At 61.2% G+C, this 15,230-nt stretch overlaps 3 protein-coding genes across 10 annotated transcripts; 1 reads left to right on the top strand and 2 right to left on the bottom strand.

Moving 5' to 3' along the window:
• Positions 1 to 90: 90 nt before the first annotated feature.
• LOC134561481 (proline-rich protein 2-like) lies at positions 91 to 6,477 on the bottom strand. Of its 4 annotated transcripts, none has more exons than XM_063418534.1 (13): positions 6,370 to 6,477; positions 4,993 to 5,082; positions 4,675 to 4,818; positions 3,559 to 3,699; positions 3,354 to 3,430; positions 3,107 to 3,228; positions 2,881 to 3,020; positions 2,380 to 2,478; positions 2,016 to 2,138; positions 1,645 to 1,911; positions 1,345 to 1,503; positions 821 to 877; positions 91 to 580 (listed from the first exon to the last, which is right to left on the bottom strand). In XM_063418534.1, exons 1-13 carry the CDS (start codon positions 6,460 to 6,462, stop codon positions 398 to 400), a joined length of 1,695 nt encoding a protein of 564 aa, XP_063274604.1. In that variant the 5' UTR covers positions 6,463 to 6,477; the 3' UTR covers positions 91 to 397. The 4 variants fall into 4 exon arrangements, with proteins under 4 accessions (XP_063274604.1, XP_063274605.1, XP_063274607.1 ...); XM_063418535.1 differs by having other exon boundaries at positions 1,345 to 1,467; XM_063418537.1 differs by having other exon boundaries at positions 1,645 to 1,851.
• Positions 6,478 to 11,020: 4,543 nt separating this feature from the next.
• TOMM6 (translocase of outer mitochondrial membrane 6) lies at positions 11,021 to 13,787 on the top strand. Its single transcript, XM_063418652.1, has 3 exons — positions 11,021 to 11,177; positions 12,308 to 12,408; positions 13,630 to 13,787. Exons 1-2 carry the CDS (start codon positions 11,062 to 11,064, stop codon positions 12,402 to 12,404), a joined length of 213 nt encoding a protein of 70 aa, XP_063274722.1. The 5' UTR covers positions 11,021 to 11,061; the 3' UTR covers positions 12,405 to 12,408; positions 13,630 to 13,787.
• Positions 13,788 to 13,870: 83 nt separating this feature from the next.
• Positions 13,871 to 15,022, bottom strand: LOC134561512 (SUMO-interacting motif-containing protein 1-like). Of its 5 annotated transcripts, XM_063418610.1 has the most exons (4): positions 14,353 to 15,022; positions 14,190 to 14,290; positions 14,085 to 14,128; positions 13,895 to 14,024 (listed from the first exon to the last, which is right to left on the bottom strand). In XM_063418610.1, the coding sequence occupies exons 1-4, from the start codon at positions 14,978 to 14,980 to the stop codon at positions 13,895 to 13,897; spliced, it is 903 nt and encodes a 300-aa protein (XP_063274680.1). In that variant the 5' UTR covers positions 14,981 to 15,022. The 5 variants fall into 5 exon arrangements, 4 of the variants coding, with proteins under 4 accessions (XP_063274680.1, XP_063274677.1, XP_063274678.1 ...); XR_010082939.1 differs by lacking the exons at positions 13,895 to 14,024; positions 14,085 to 14,128 and adding exons at positions 13,871 to 13,883; positions 14,129 to 14,148 and having other exon boundaries at positions 14,190 to 15,022; XM_063418607.1 differs by having other exon boundaries at positions 13,895 to 14,025; positions 14,087 to 14,229; positions 14,271 to 15,022.
• Positions 15,023 to 15,230: the final 208 nt, after the last annotated feature.

Here is a 15,230-nt window from a genome sequence, read left to right as displayed (position 1 = left end):
ACCCGGGCAGGGAGGTCCCCAGGGGTGGCCTCTGCCCTCTGCCACAGCCGGGGTTCACTGTGGGACCCCGAACAGGAACAGAACAGTGGCTGCAAAGAGAACAAGGTTTATTTCAGATTTAAACCCAAAAACACTCGCTGGGGTTTGCGGACACCCCTCAAACCTAAAGCCACCTCTCCATTGAGGAGAGGCACTGCTGCCTTCCAATAAAACCTTTGCTGCACTCAGGGCTTTGGGCAGGGCTAAAACCAAACACACCCTGCTCACCCTCCTTCTCCCTGAGACAGAGCGGGGCTGCCAACACCTCCCACCTCGTCCCAGCGTCCTCCCGAGCACCCCAAAGCGCCGTCACTGCCCTGTCACAGCCCCCAGCGCCCCCAGGAGGGGCTGGCTGCCCTCAGAGGCTGGCGGTGGCCAGGTCGTAGCTGTTGATGAACTCCTCCAGCTCCTGCAGGTGGTGCAAGCGGCGCTGCCGGAGGTTGGCCCTGAGTGCCAGCCCCAGCGCCGCCTCCATCGAGGGCTCCTTCTGCAGCAGCATCGTGGCCACCACGGCAACCATCAGGCTGAACTGCTGGTAGGACTGCAAGGTGGGTCAGCACCCCAGAACCAGCACCAAACAACCCCTGCTTCCAGTCCACAACCCCCCAGCATCACCTGAGCACCTGCAAACCCCCCAGTGCCCACAGCACCTTCCCCACAGCCCCCCAAAATCCCAAATTCACAGCTCCCACCACCCAGCGTCGCTCCCAAAGCTCCCCAGGTGAGATTCCCCATCCTGCAGCCACCCCCAGGTGCTCCAGCAGGGGCTGCCAGCGCTCACCAGTTCGATCTCTGCCGTCTTGGCGAGGACGACGGCCGAGCGGAAATCGATGCCAGCCTGGGAGGTGGAAAAGGCAAGGCAGGGTCAGAGGGGAAAGGGGCTGAGCCAAACTGGGGCTGGCAGTGCTGGTCACTAGCCCGGGACCCTGTGGAAGGAGCCACTGGTTTGTCACCCTTGGGTGCCAGAGCTGCCTCCGCTCCCCCTCTGCCCCAATTTCTCTCCCTCGTTAGGCAGTGATTAAGCTGCTCTGGAGGGCTCTCCTCGGCTCCCTCAGAGCTCCAGTGCTGGGCTGTTCACGCTCCAGCACTCCCCAGCCTCTGGTTCCTCCCTGGCTCTTTTCCCAGCCCTCTCCCGTTTACCAGCACCTCCGGCAGCGGGGCTGACACGGGCTCTGCCTCCGAACAAAGCTGCCCTCTAACCCCAGCCCGGGAGCCTGCAGGCCACAGGGATCCCCCCGTGGCCACGGCGGTGTCCCCAAGCCCAGGACACCCCCAGGACACCCCCAGGACCCGGGGGACACCCACCGGGTTTGTCTCACCGGAGCCGGGCGGGCACTGGGGGCACGGGGATGTCTCTGGTGTGGTGCTGGCAGCAGGAGCAGCCTGGCTGGGCTGGGCCTCGGGCTCTGCTGCAGATCCCGGGGAGACCTGAGGGTTTTGGGGTGGCTGAAGGCTCTGTGGAGGCTGAGGGACAGAGAGTGGCTGTGGCTGTGCTGGGACACAGGGACAGCGCTGCCAGCACGGCCCCACTGGCAGCAGTGGCCTCAGGGGGCTGTGACACGGGGTGGGGACACGGCACGGAGCTGCCCCACATCCCAAACTCACCCCATCCCGGGCAGCTTCCGCCTCGCCTTCTCCAGCTCCACGCGGAGGCTGCTCCCAGGAGTGTGGGCTGAGCTCAGCCCCTGCCTCCCCAGAGGAGCTGGATCCCAGCAGCTCCCTCGTGGAAGGCTCTGGAGGGGCTGCCAGGCTCTGGGGATGTGACCCGTGACCGGTGCCAGCCTTGGGGACACCGGGACTGCACGGCTCTACCTGTGCCAGCGTTACAGGGGACAAAGGGTTTGTCCCCCTGTGCCTCCCTCCAGGCTCTGCCTTAGGGTGGGAATAAAAAACGTCCCCTGGGGAAGCTGTGCTGCTGCTGGGGAGGATTCGGGGAGCCTGGAGCTGGTCCTGCTCACTTCCCAGCAGCCCCATACCTCCAGGGGCTCCTGGATCTCAGGATAGCTGCAGATCTCCTCGGTGGAGATCTCAGGAGGGGCTGGATCTGTTCCCAAGGCACAGGGATCCTGCTCCTGGCTGCCCACAGCGTCCAGCTCCACCTGGGGACAGGCAATGGAAATGTGAGGACACGTGTCCACCCCAGGGAGGGACAGACAGGGCGCCAACACCCAAAGGAGATCATGGAGAAGAGCCTGGAAAGATCCCACGCCTGGCAAAGACACAGCGAGGTGGAGAGGGGAAGGGCTGGATGAGAGAGGAGATGCCAGAGCAGCCAAGGAGACCCCCGAGCCCGGCAGCTCCGGGGGTGGGAGCACCCCTGGGTGCGGGGGGATCTCCTACCGGCGGCTCCGCGGCGCCGGGGTCGTCAGCCGGGCTCTGCAGAGGGCTCCCAGCCAGCCCGGGGGGCTCCAGGACATCCCCACTGCCCGCTGGCACATCCTGCAGGAACCAGGACAGCGTGCCAGGCCCGGGTAAAACCCCACAACCCGCGGTGGGATGGGCAAGGGACGGGTAAAACCCCCCAACCTGCCCAGGCCCGGGTAAAACCCCACAACCCGCGGTGGGATGGGCAAGGGACGGGTAAAACCCCCCAACCCGCCGTGGGATGGGTAAAACCCCACAACCCACGGTGGGACGGGTAAAATCCCACAACCCGCGGTGGGACGGGCAAGGGACGGGTAAAACCCCACAACCTGCGGTGGGACGGGCAAGGGACGGGTAAAACCCCACAACCTGCGGTGGGACGGGCAAGGGACAGGTAAAACCCCACAACCCACCCTGGGACAGGTAAAACCCCACAACCCGCCCTGGGACGAGCGAGGGATGGGTAAAACCCCCAACCTGCGGCTGCTCCGGCCCCTCCGCAGCACCTCGGGGGGCAGCGGGGGGCTGGGGGGCACCCGGGGGCTGCAGCTCCTTCCCGGCCGCCGGCTGGCTCCGCTTGGAGGGGGCAGGAGATGGCTTGGAGTGCGGCCGGTGCCCTGCGGGGTGGGGAACAGCGGGAGAGGCTCCTCAGCCTGCCCCGGGCCAGGCTGGGGAGCCCCGAGGGGCCGGGCTCAGCACAGACCTCGGGGGGCTCGGGGGGCTCGGGGGCACCACGCCCGCGGGATCTGGGTCAGCTGCCGGGGGCGGCTCCTGCGGGGGCGGCGTCTGCCAGGCTGGCTCCAGGGCGGGACAGCTCCGGGATTCCTGCGGGAGCACAGCCCCGGGGTGCGGGGTTGGGTTGGGAGGGGTCCCTGTGCGATGCAGGGACAGTTCCGCCGCTCCTGGTGTCCCTCAGTGTCACCCCCGAGCCCCCCGAGCGCGGCACCCACCGTGGAGGGCCGGCGGGGGGCCAGGGTGGGCGCTGCTCCTCCTCGGGGAATTCTGGCCAGGGATCAGGCGGCGGATCCTGCAGGGAACGGGACAGGGTAAAACAGGACCCGCTGTGACTGCAGAGGGTCCCCACACACCGTCCTTGTCACCAGCGAGTGGCCCCTGGCCCATTTTAGCCACCAGCCCCAGGGCAGCAATCCTCACCAGGTACCAGCACTCCTCAAAGCCGTCCTGAAATCCTTGGAAGTCTTCTCTGTCATCCCAGGGCGGCCGTGGGGGACACTCGTGGGGTCCCCAGCTCCTGTCCTCCTCCTCCTTCCACGGGAAATGTCCGGGGCCCCTGGGCTGCGATGGGGACAGCCACAGATGAGGATTTTCTGGGATTTTCAGGTTTTCCTGCTCTTCCCCCTCGGCCCTTTCTGCCTGTCCTGCCCCGGGGGGAGCCCCTGCTTTGGGCTGCCCTGGGTTTCCCGGTGAATCCCTCCTGGCTGCGGGATGTAATTAGGGGGAAGCAGCTCAGATTTCACCTAATTGTGAAAATGAGCAGCCGTGGAGGGCACCGAGAGCAGCCCCACCCAAAAATGCCAGCACGAAACCCCACGAGGATGTGAAACCCCTTGAGCAACTGGCACCGGCAGGAACCGGGGGCAGATGTTCCCTGGGAGGAACCGGAGGGCAGCAGTTGCTTTTTTAAGGACAAATGGTCCAAAACCCCCCCTCACTGCAGGCTGTAAAACCTCCAGCCCACTTTGAACAGGGGAATTTCCAGCTTTCCTCCCGGGAGTGAGTGTGCATTCCTTTGTGGAGACCTTTAGGGTCACTCCTGGAGGCTGAGCCAAAGAGGTTTGGGTGGGTCTGGGTGAGCAACATCAATTTAAACTTCATGACTGCTAATTAACTTTGAAACTATTGAATTAATAAACAGCATCCTGGCTATCACCATTCACACTAAAGGATCTGGTCGAGATCCTTTCACCCAAGCTTCACCATCCACCAAAATAAATAACTCATTTAAGCTATGTAAATATATTTGTTTTGCCACTCTTAATCCTGGGGGGTAAAGATTTAAGGGAACCCTTTAGACACAAACTGCTGGCCAGCTCCACAGCTGGATCCAGATGTTTCCAGACTCCTTTTGGGAATTCAGAGCACTTGAAGGTGCACGACCTGATCCAGGACTCATTTTGGGGAAGGAGTTTGGGGAGCCAGGGGCTCCTTTCTGTGCCCGGGGGGTCCCTGGGGGGCTCTCCCTGACAAACCCGGGCACTCCCCCCGTGCCTGTGACACCCCGGGGACATTTCCCCCAGCCCTGTCCCTTACCTGACCCATCCTGTCCTGGTGCTCCCAGGGTGGCTCATCCCAGGGTGGCCCGTCCCAGGGTGGCCCGTCCCAGGGTGGCCCGTCCCAGGTGTCCTCGTGGCCGGGAGGGGGACACGGCCGTGGCCCGTCCCACCACGGCCCGGGCTGTGGAGAGAGCAGAGAGCCCCGCAGGGATGGGGAGGTCGGAGCTCACCGAGCTCACCCGGCCAAATCCCCATCCCCAATCCCTCCCCAGACCGCGCCGCTGCCCTCCTGCCCCCTCGGCATCCCCGGGGTGGTCCCGGGGAGCTCCTGCGCCCCCTCCCCAGCCCCACGTACCTCCCTGGGGACGCCCCTCCTGCGGCCCCGCCGGGGGAACATCCTGCCCGGGCCCGGGCTCGCCGGGGGCTCCCGGAGCTGCGGGATCCGCTGGAAGGGAGAGGCCGGGTCAGCACGGCCCACAGGACGTCACTGCCGGCCTGGGGACGCTGCCAGCCAGGTGACACCCGTGGTGCTGCCAGCCCCGTGCCCGGAGCGCTGGGACAGCGCCAGGGACACTGGGACACCTCCAGAGCCACTGAGACATGCCAGGGACACTGAGGCACCTCCAGAGTCACTGGGACACCTCCAGAGTCACTGGGACCCTTCCAGAGCCACTGGGACACCCCCAGATCCACTGGGACACCCCCGGAGTCAATGAGACACCACCAGGGTCACTGGGACACCCCCAGGGTCATGGGGACACCTCCAGAGCCACTGGGACCCTTCCAGAGCCACTGGGACACCCCCAGAGTCAATGAGACACCACCAGATCCACTGGGACACCCCCAGAGCCACTGGCATGGTCACCAGCGAGGACACGGCAGAGCTGGGGACACAAAGACCATCTCGCTGTCCCCTGGGGGTGACACGGGACTGGCAATGCCTTGGCACCTCCTCTGCCCGCCCGAGGCTCTGCCTGTCCCTGCCTCGTGTCACCGCCAACCCCGCAAGTCACCCCGCGATGTCCCCAAGGGACGCCGGAGTCGGGATAAGGGTGACCCCAACCCCGCCAGGCTGAACCCCCGCTCTTGTCCCTGAACTGCGGGGTGACAGCCTCAGGTCCTGCAAAGCAGCACTGGAGCACTGGGGAGTGGGATGGAGAGCCCTGCACCCCTGCACCCCAATCCTGAATCCTGATCCTTCCCTGCACTCCAATCCTGCACCCCAATCCTGAATCCAAATCCTTCCCTGCACCCCAATCCTGACCCCCACCACCTGGGCCTGGCACCCCAAACCTGTAACTTTGCAACTACACCCCAGTCCTGCACCCCAATCCTGCACCCCAGTCCTGCACCCCAATCCTGCACCCCAGCCCTGCACCCCAGTCCTGCACCCCAACCCTGCACCCCAGTCCTGCACCCCAGTCCTGCACCCCAATCCTGCACCCCAGTCCTGCAGCCCAGCCCTCCCGCCCCGCTCCCGGGTCTCCTTCCACACCAGTATCCGGCGGGAGCCGATCCCTCCTGCGGAGCTCTCCCGGAGCTCACCCGGAGCTCTCCCGGAGCTCTCCCGGAGCTCACCCGGAGCTCTCCCGGAGCTCTCCCGGAGCTCACCCGGAGCTCTCCCGGAGCACACCCGGAGCTCTCCCGGAGCTCTCCCGGAGCTCTCCCGGATTTCTCCCGAAGCTCTCCCGGAGCTCTCCCGGATTTCTCCCGGAGCTCTCCCGGAGCTCACCCGGATTTCTCCCGAAGCTCTCCCGGAGCTCTCCCGGATTTCTCCCGGAGCTCTCCCGTCCCTCCCCCCGGCAGTTTCCCTTCCTCTTCCCATCCGGCTCCCGGCTCTGATTCCGCCCCCGAGCGCGGCGGGAGCGCGCAGACCCCGGGCGGCGCCGCTCCCCTCCTCCCCCGGGCTATCCAAATTCCTGCGGGAATCCCGGAGCCATCGGCGAGGTGGGATCAAAGACCCGCACACTGCACCCAGCAGCAGCCGGAGTGCCCCTGGGAGGGGGGTCCTGCACCCCCAGGGTATGAAATTCCTGAATGAATTTTCCATGGATATGGAAAAGGGGGTCCTGCACCCCCAGGGCATGGGGTATCCATGGAAAAGGGGGTCCCACATCCTCAGGGCATGGAATATCCATGGAAGAGGATATCTAGGGCATGGAATATCCATGGAAAAGGGGATCCAGGGTATGGAATATCCATGGAAGAGGGGGTCCTGCACCCCGGGGCATGGAATATCCATGGAAGAGGGGAACCAGGGCATGGAATATCCATGGAAAAGGGGGTCCAGGGCATAGGATATCCATGGAAGAGGGGGTTCCGCATCCCCAGGACATGGAATATCCATGGAAAAGGGGGTCCCTGCACCCCCAGAGTATGGAATATCCACGAAAAAGGGGGTCCTGCACCCCCAGGACATGGATTATCTGCCCAAACTGGGGCTCCCGGCACCCCCAGGGTATCCATCCCCTCCCCCCCAGCACCATCCCGCTCCGTCCCCGGGGCGCTCCCAGCTTGTGCCGGGATATCCGGGGGAGCAGGACGCCCGTTCCCGCGGCTGGAGGGGGCAGGGAGGGCTGGGAGGGTTCGGAGACCCCCGGCGGGACCGGGCTCCGCCGCACCCACCTTTGCTGCCATGCCGGGGGGAGCTGCGGGTGGCTGTCACCTCCCAGCGGGTCCGGGTGTCACCTCCCGGCTTTGGGGCCCGGCACGCCCCAGCGGGGTCTCCCAAAATCGCTGCTCATCCCCTCCGCGCCGCCTCCCCCCGCATTCCCACCGGGAACGGCGCTCCCGGGGCCGCGGGGCCGGCTCACGGCACGGCCGTGCCCCCGGGGGATTTGTCGCCTTCCCAAGGGGACAGCCCCGGCCGCGCTGGGGGTTTGGCCGGGACGCTCCGATAACGAACTGGTCTGAACTGGTCCGAACTGGTCCGCCCGGCCATGCGGGTCCCCACGGGGTGAGCGCGGCGTGACCTTCCAGGACCTGGGCAGGGAGGAAAGGGAGCCTTGGGGTGAGCCCAAAAGTGAATAAAAAAGGAAAAGGGGGAAAAGGGAGACTTGGGATGAGCCCAAATGTGAATAAAAAAGGAAAAGGGGCAAAAGGGGGAAAAGGGGGGAAAGGGGAAAAGGGAGGCTCCGGCTGAGCCCAAAAGTGAGTAAAAAAGGAAAAGGGGGAAAGGGAGGCCCCGTCTCAGCACAAATGTGAATAAAAAAGGAAAAGGGAGGCTCTGGCTGAGCACAAATGTGAATTAAAAAGGAAAAGGAGGGAAAGGGAGGCTCGGGGTGAACGCGCTGATCCTGAATGTCAACAAAGGAAAGGGGTGAGCGGGGAAAACCCAAAGCCAAGGGGGGAAAACCCTTCCCAAACTCCAAGCAGGGCGTGGGGGTCTCCCCCGGGATCCAGCTGCTCCCCAAGGCCTGGCTGTCCAGCTGGTCCCTTAATGAGTGTCTCTAATTGCCATAAATCAATTAGCTGGCTGGGATTTGGGGAGAGAACCCAGTGGCAGGGTGGCACGATGTCCCCACGGATCTTACCCAAGCCTGGTTTGGTGACCTGTGTGTCCCCGGAGAGGAGGAGGGAAATGGCAATGACAGAACTCTGCCAATTCCAGAAATTCTGTGCAAGGATAAGTTACTTTTATTGTTAAAAGCTTTACATAATAATAGTAATAAACCTCATTGTGTGATAAATGGATGTGGTTCGTGCTAAATTGTAACTTTATATATTTAATATTAACAGGTTAGTGCTAAATTGTAACTTTATATTTAATCAATATTAACAGAATTAGTAAAACTAACTCCAGTAATAAAGGTGGAGTGTTAGAAGGGTCCCCCCTTCTTTGGTAAAATATTGTGAGAAACAGGATGGAACAAGACCAAAGGTCAGCAACTTCTGCTAGGAGGGAGTAGTGGTGTCCTTGAGCTGCTAAAAACAGGTTTGGGATGAGTCCAGAGAAAGTGAGACAAATTCAGATGTTTGTTTTAGACTTATTGCCTTATCACTGCTAAAATACTTTTATAAAGGATGGAATACATTTTATTTGAATATATGCTTTTGCTTGATTAATGCAATTAAACTTATTTGCTGCTATATCAATTGTTTGGATTGGATTTTGTTTGACATTCCTACCACAGTAATGGTAATAAACCCGACTGTAACCCCCTCATCCCACAAGGGATCCCTGAAGTCGCTCCTTCATTCCCGCGGCACCGTGGCACACCCGGCACCCCGAGATCGCTCCCGGGCCCGGTCCCGGTCGTTCTCTCGATCCCGATCCCGGTCCCCATCCGGGTCCCGATCCCCGTCCCGATCCCGGTCCCCATCCCCACTCCCATCCTGCTCCCGATCCCGGTCCTGGTCCCCATCCCCGTCCCGATCCCGATCCCCATCAGCATTCCCATCCTGCTCCCGATCCCGGTACCGGTCCCGCTTTCCATCCCCATCTCGATCCCGGTCCCAATCCCAATCCTGGTCCCGATCCCAATCCCGGTGCCCATTCCCATCTTGATCCCGGTCCCGCTCCCGATCCCCATTCCCATCCCCATTCCCATTCCCATTCCCATTCCCATTCCCATTCCCATTCCCATTCCCATCCCCATTCCCATCCCCATTCCCATTCCCATTCCCGATCCCCGTTCCCATTCCCATTCCCATCCCCATTCCCATTCCCATCCCCATCCCCATCCCCATTCCCATTCCCATCCCCATTCCCATTCCCATTCCCATTCCCATTCCCATTCCCGATCCCCGTTCCCGTTCCCAGTCCCATGTGTTAAAAATAAGACGCTTGACACGGCCAATATATCAAGCAGCAATTTAATAATTAATTAATTAACATGGTAAAGTGTGAGCAAAGAGGCAGCGCTGGGTACAGTGGTAGGAGTTTTCCCTTCCAACTGCACGCCCATTGCTGGATTTGATGATATTTTATTTGCTATATTCATACATATTCATAAGCTTTCTCAGCAGTTTCCATTTCTAGTTTTAACGTCACAATTCAATACCTAACAGCCATAAATCTATAGATTGTCCTGTATAATTCTATAGACCATTGTGATCTATTCTGATATTTCAATACTCCAGGATGTACTTCCAGGATATGTTTTTCCAGGTGGTGGGATCTGGCTTCCAGATGTGGGGTCCCCCATCTCTATTTTCAAGTCCATCAATCTCCAATGTCCAGTTTTCCTCTCCAGGAGCCATAAATCAGTGAGCTGAAGTCATATCTTCATGTCCAGGATGTTTTCCCACCTTGTGTGAGGCCTGAGCCCCCTCCTTATTTCCTTCTTTTGTCTAAAAAAACCCTTTTTGCACTCTAAAACTACAGTTTAAAATTCTTTAATACAAAGCAAGCTTCTAAAGTTATAATTAAAGGACACTTATTGCAGAATAGCTTGAGACTTATAATAGATAATTGCAAGCAAAAGATTTATTCAAAAACTTCCTTCCATGCTTTCCTCAGCTGTTTATTAGAACTCATCTTTATAACTGTCCCATGGCTCTGTTCCACCACTATGATCACACAGATTTTCTTCATTTCCCTGACACGAAACAGAACTTTGTATTTCACACCATTCCCGTTCCCGTTCCCATTCCCATTCCCATTCCCGATCCCCATTCCCGTTCCCGTTCCCAGTCCCATTCCCATTCCCAGTCCCGTTCCCGTTCCCGTTCCCGTTCCCATCCCCATCCCCATCCCCATCCCCATCCCCATTTCCATTCCCACTTCCATTCCCGTTCCCGTTCCCATTCCCGTTCCCGTTCCCATCCCCATCCCCATTTCCATTCCCATTTCCATTCCCATTCCCATTTCCATTCCCATTCCCGTTCCCGTTCCCGTTCCCATTCCCATTCCCATTCCCGATCCCCATTCCCATTTCCATTCCCATTCCCGTTCCCGTTCCCGTTCCCATTCCCATTTCCATTCCCATTCCCATTCCCATTCCCATTCCCGTCCCCGTTCCCGTTCCCGTTCCCGTTCCCGTTCCCGTTCCCGTTCCCATTCCCATTCCCGTTCCCGTTCCCGTTCCCATTCCCATTCCCGTTCCCATTCCCGTTCCCGTTCCCATTCCCATTCCCATTCCCATTCCCGTTCCCGTTCCCGTTCCCATTCCCGTTCCCGTTCCCATTCCCGTTCCCGTTCCCGTTCCCATTCCCATTCCCATTCCCATTCCCGTTCCCGTTCCCGTTCCCATTCCCGTTCCCATTCCCATTTCCATCCCCATTCCCGTTCCCGTTCCCATTCCCGTTCCCGTTCCCATTCCCGTTCCCATTCCCGTTCCCATTCCCGTTCCCATTTCCATTCCCATTCCCGCTCCCAGTTCCGGGTCCCGCTCCCCGCCCGCACGTGGCGCTCCGCGCGCCGGCGGTGACGTCACATCCCGTGAGCGCGCTGACGTCACTGCGCGGGCGGGCGGGCGCAGCGATGGCGGCGGCGGGAGCGGGAGCGGGAGCGGCGCCGGTGGCGGCCCCGCCGCGGGGCATCCGCGCCTGGCTGCGGAGCGCCTTCCGCTTCGCCACCGACCGCAACGACTTCCGCAGGTCCGCGCCGGGAGCGGGAGCGGGACAGGGGTCAGGGACGGGGTCAGGGTCACGGTGAGGGTCGGGATTGAGGCCGGGACGGGAACAGGGGTCGGAGGTGGGATCGGGATCGGGACAGGGACCGGGATCGGGATCCCGGTGTTTGTCCCTGGATCAGGAGCAGCGCGTCCGGCAGGAGCAGGGATTGTCCCTCACTCCCTGCGTCCCGTTCGGGCTCCTCAGCCCGGGAGGGAGGACACGGAGCGTGTCCAGGGGAGGGAGCGGGGCTGGGGAAGGGTCTGGAGGGTCCTGAGGGAGCTGGGGAAGGGTCTGGAGGATCCTGAGGGAGCTGGGGAAGGGTCTGGAGGATCCTGAGGGAGCTGGGAAGGGTCTGGAGGGTCCTGAGGGAGCTGGGGAAGGGTCTGGAGCATCCTGAGGGAGCTGGGGAAGGGTCTGGAGGGTCCTGAGGGGGCTGGGGAAGGGTCTGGAGGGTCCTGAGGGAGCTGGGGAAGGGTCTGGAGGATCCTGGGGGAGCTGGGAAGGGTCTGGAGGATCCCGAGGGAGCTGGGGAAGGATCTGGAGGGTCCTGAGGGAGCTGGGGAAGGGTCTGGAGGATCCTGAGGGAGCTGGGGAAGGGTCTGGAGGATCCTGAGGGAGCTGGGGAAGGGTCTGGAGGGTCCTGAGGGAGCTGGGGAAGGGTCTGGAGGATCCTGAGGGAGCTGGGAAGGGTCTGGAGGGTCCTGAGGGAGCTGGGGAAGGGTCTGGAGGATCCTGAGGGAGCTGGGGAAGGGTCTGGAGGATCCTGAGGGAGCTGGGAAGGGGCTCAGCCTGGAGAAAAGGAGGCTCAGGGGGAATTTCTGGCTCTGCACAGCTCCTGACAGGAGGGGGCAGCCGGGGGGGATTTGGGATCTCATCCCAGGGCACAGGGACAGGAGGAGAGGGAACGGCCTCAGGCTGTGCCAGGGCAGGCTCAGGGTGGCAGCAGCAGGAATTTCCTCATGGAAAGGGCGCTCAGGCCTTGGAAGTGCCCGGGGAGGTTTGGAGTGCCCGTCCTGGAGGTGGCACCGAGTGCTCAGGGCACAGCTGGGACTCGGATGGATTTTCCCCAAGTCTTTTCCACCCTCAGTTTTTGTGGGATTTCACATTTCCAGGAACCTGCTGGTGAACCTGGGGCTGTTTGCTGCGGGGGTCTGGGTGGCCCGGAACCTGACGGACATCGACCTGATGGCCCCGCAGCCCGTGCCCTAGCACGGTCAGTGCCGGCCGGGGGCGCCCTGGGGTGGGCTCAGCGCGAGGGGACCCCCAGAGATCCAACCCAGCCCTGGCCCTGCACAGACACCCCAAATCCCACCCTGGGAGCCTGCACAGACACCCCAAATCCCACCCTGGGCACCCTTGGGAGCCCTTCACAGACACCCCCAAATCCCACCCTGGGAGCCTGCACAGACACCCCCAAATCCCACCCTGGCCCTGCACAGACACCCCCAAATCCCACCCTGGGAGCCTGCACAGACACCCCAAATCCTACCCTGGGAGCCCTGCACAGACACCCCCAAATCCAGCCCTGGGCACCCCTGGGAGCCTGCACAGACACCCCAAATCCCACCCTGGACACCCCTGCACAGACACCCCCAAATCCCGCCCTGGCCCTGCACAGACACCCCCAAATCCCACCCTGGGAGCCTGCACAGACACCCCCAAATCCCGCCCTGGGCACCCCTGCACAGACACCCCAAATCCCGCCCTGGGCACCCCTGGGAGCCCTGCACAGACACCCCAAATCCCACCCTGGACACCCCTGGGAGCCTGCACAGACACCCCAAATCCCGCCCTGGGCACCCCTGGGAGCCTGCACAGACATCCCAAATCCAGCCCTGGCCCTGCACAGACACCCCCAAATCCCACCCTGGGAGCCCCTGGGAGCCCTTCACAGACACCCCCAAATCCCACCCTGGGTATCCCTGCACAGACACCCCAAATCCAGCCCTGGGTATTCCTGCACAGACACCCCAAATCCCACCCTGGGTATCCCTGCACAGACACCCCAAATCCAGCCCTGGGTATTCCTGCACAGACACCCCAAATCCCACCCTGGGCATCCCTGCACAGACACCCCCAAATCCCACCCTGGCCCTGCACAGACACCCCCAAATCCTGCCCTGGGCACCCCTGGCAGCGCTGTCCGGACGCTCCCGGAGCTCTGGGGCTGTGCCCGTTCCCTGGGGAGCCTGGGCAGTGCCAGCAGCCTCTGGGGGAGGAACCTTTCCCAAAATCCATCCCAAATCTCCCAAATCCAGCCCTTCCTTGGGTGCTGTCCCTGCCCCCGAGGCTGAACAACCCCTCAGGACAGCGCTGGCACCACGTGAGGTGACACAAACCGGGGGAGAGCCCACCCCAAACCCCTCAGGACCCCTCCTGACACAGATTTTAGAGCAGAACCACCTCCCCTGACGGTGCTGAATCCCTGTCCCAGGAAGGAGCCGGAGCTGCCGGGAGCAGAGCTCGCCCTCCCACCAGGACCGGAGCTGTGGAGCTGCCCTGATCCCCCTGGAGCTGCCCTGATCCCTCTGGAGCTGCCCTGATCCCTCTGGAGCTCCTCTGATCCCTCTGGAGCTCCTCTGATCCCTCTGGAGCTGCCCTGATCCCTCTGGAGCTCCTCTGATCCCTCTGGAGCTGCCCTGATCCCCATGGAGCTCCTCTGATCCCTCTGGAGCTGCCCTGATCCCCCTGGAGCTGCTCTAATCCCACCTGGAGCTGCTCTGATCCCTCTGGAGCTGCTCTGATCCCTCTGGAGCTGCCCTGATCCCTCTGGAGCTGCTCTGATCCCTCTGGAGCTGCTCTAATCCCACCTGGAGCTGCTCTGATCCCTCTGGAGCTCCTCTGATCCCTCTGGAGCTGCCCTGATCCCTCTGGAGCTGCTCTAATCCCACCTGGAGCTGCCCTGATCCCTCCTGGAGCTGCTCTAATCCCACCTGGAGCTCCTCTGATCCCTCTGGAGCTGCCCTGATCCCTCTGGAGCTGCTCTAATCCCACCTGGAGCTGCTCTGATCCCTCTGGAGCTCCTCTGATCCCTCTGGAGCTGCCCTGATCCCTCTGGAGCTGCTCTAATCCCACCTGGAGCTCCTCTGATCCCTCTGGAGCTGCCCTGATCCCTCTGGAGCTGCTCTAATCCCACCTGGAGCTGCCCTGATCCCACCTGGAGCTGCTCTGATCCCTCTGGAGCTCCTCTGATCCCTCTGGAGCTGCCCTGATCCCTCTGGAGCTCCTCTGATCCCTCTGGAGCTGCCCTGATCCCCCTGGAGCTGCCCTGATCCCTCTGGAGCTGCTCTGATCCCTCTGGAGCTCCTCTGATCCCTCTGGAGCTGCCCTGATCCCTCTGGAGCTCCTCTGATCCCTCTGGAGCTGCCCTGATCCCTCTGGAGCTCCTCTGATCCCTCTGGAGCTGCCCTGATCCCTCTGGAGCTGCCCTGATCCCTCTGGAGCTCCTCTGATCCCTCTGGAGCTGCTCTGATCCCTCTGGAGCTGCTCTGATCCCTCTGGAGCTGCTCTAATCCCACCTGGAGCTGCCCTGATCCCTCTGGAGCTGCCCTGATCCCTCTGGAGCTCTTCTGATCCCTCTGGAGCTGCTCTGGTCCCTCTGGAGCTCCTCTGATCCCTCTGGAGCTGCTCTGGTCCCCCCTGTCCTGCCTGGAGCAGTGACAAGGACAAAAGTTTAATACTGAGAGGGAAAATTGAATTCCGTTCATCCCTTTGGGAATTGTTTCCTGGAGGATGTGCACGGAATTCCCTCCCGTGCCCCTCACCCCCAGATGTTTAATAAACATAAAATAAAATAAAATAAAATAAAGTTTATGGAATAACACAGCTCACCGAGATTTCTTTCTTTTTTTTCCTTTGTTTTTTTCTTTTCTTTTTAATAAGAAACTTCAGCTTACAAAAAACAAGGTGTAAAAAGAGTAAAAGATTTACAAAAAAAACCCCAAAAAATCATAAAACCATGATTTGTGTTTGAGAGCCCAGGGGGACGAGCCCAGCCCCGGCACCCTCAGCTGCTCCTGCCGGGGAATCCAGGCT

Source organism: Prinia subflava, chromosome 23 (assembly GCF_021018805.1).
Source record: "Prinia subflava isolate CZ2003 ecotype Zambia chromosome 23, Cam_Psub_1.2, whole genome shotgun sequence".
Lineage (NCBI taxonomy): Eukaryota > Metazoa > Chordata > Aves > Passeriformes > Cisticolidae > Prinia > Prinia subflava.
Note: the sequence above shows the minus strand (reverse complement) of the source record. Positions and strands in the feature narration are given on the sequence as shown.

What these genes read in the sequence shown, in the direction of transcription:
- LOC134561481 (XM_063418534.1), bottom strand. Translation starts at nt 6,462, where the DNA reads ATGGGAAGAGGAAGGGAAACTGCCGGGGGGAGGGACGGGAGAGCTCCG. An exon ending in GAGCTTCGGGAGAAATCCGG is followed by an intron (nt 5,083 to 6,369) that starts GTGAGCTCCGGG and finishes TCTCCCTTCCAG; the next exon opens with CGGATCCCGCAGCTCCGGGA. An exon ending in CGGAAGCTGCCCGGGATGGG is followed by an intron (nt 1,504 to 1,644) that starts GTGAGTTTGGGA and finishes TCTGTCCCTCAG; the next exon opens with CCTCCACAGAGCCTTCAGCC.
- TOMM6 (XM_063418652.1), top strand. Translation starts at nt 11,062, where the DNA reads ATGGCGGCGGCGGGAGCGGGAGCGGGAGCGGCGCCGGTGGCGGCCCCG. An exon ending in GACCGCAACGACTTCCGCAG is followed by an intron (nt 11,178 to 12,307) that starts GTCCGCGCCGGG and finishes TCACATTTCCAG; the next exon opens with GAACCTGCTGGTGAACCTGG.
- LOC134561512 (XM_063418607.1), bottom strand. Translation starts at nt 14,980, where the DNA reads ATGTTTATTAAACATCTGGGGGTGAGGGGCACGGGAGGGAATTCCGTG. An exon ending in AGGGATCAGAGGAGCTCCAG is followed by an intron (nt 14,230 to 14,270) that starts GTGGGATTAGAG and finishes GGGCAGCTCCAG; the next exon opens with AGGGATCAGAGGAGCTCCAG. An exon ending in AGGGATCAGGGCAGCTCCAG is followed by an intron (nt 14,026 to 14,086) that starts GTGGGATTAGAG and finishes GAGGAGCTCCAG; the next exon opens with AGGGATCAGAGCAGCTCCAG.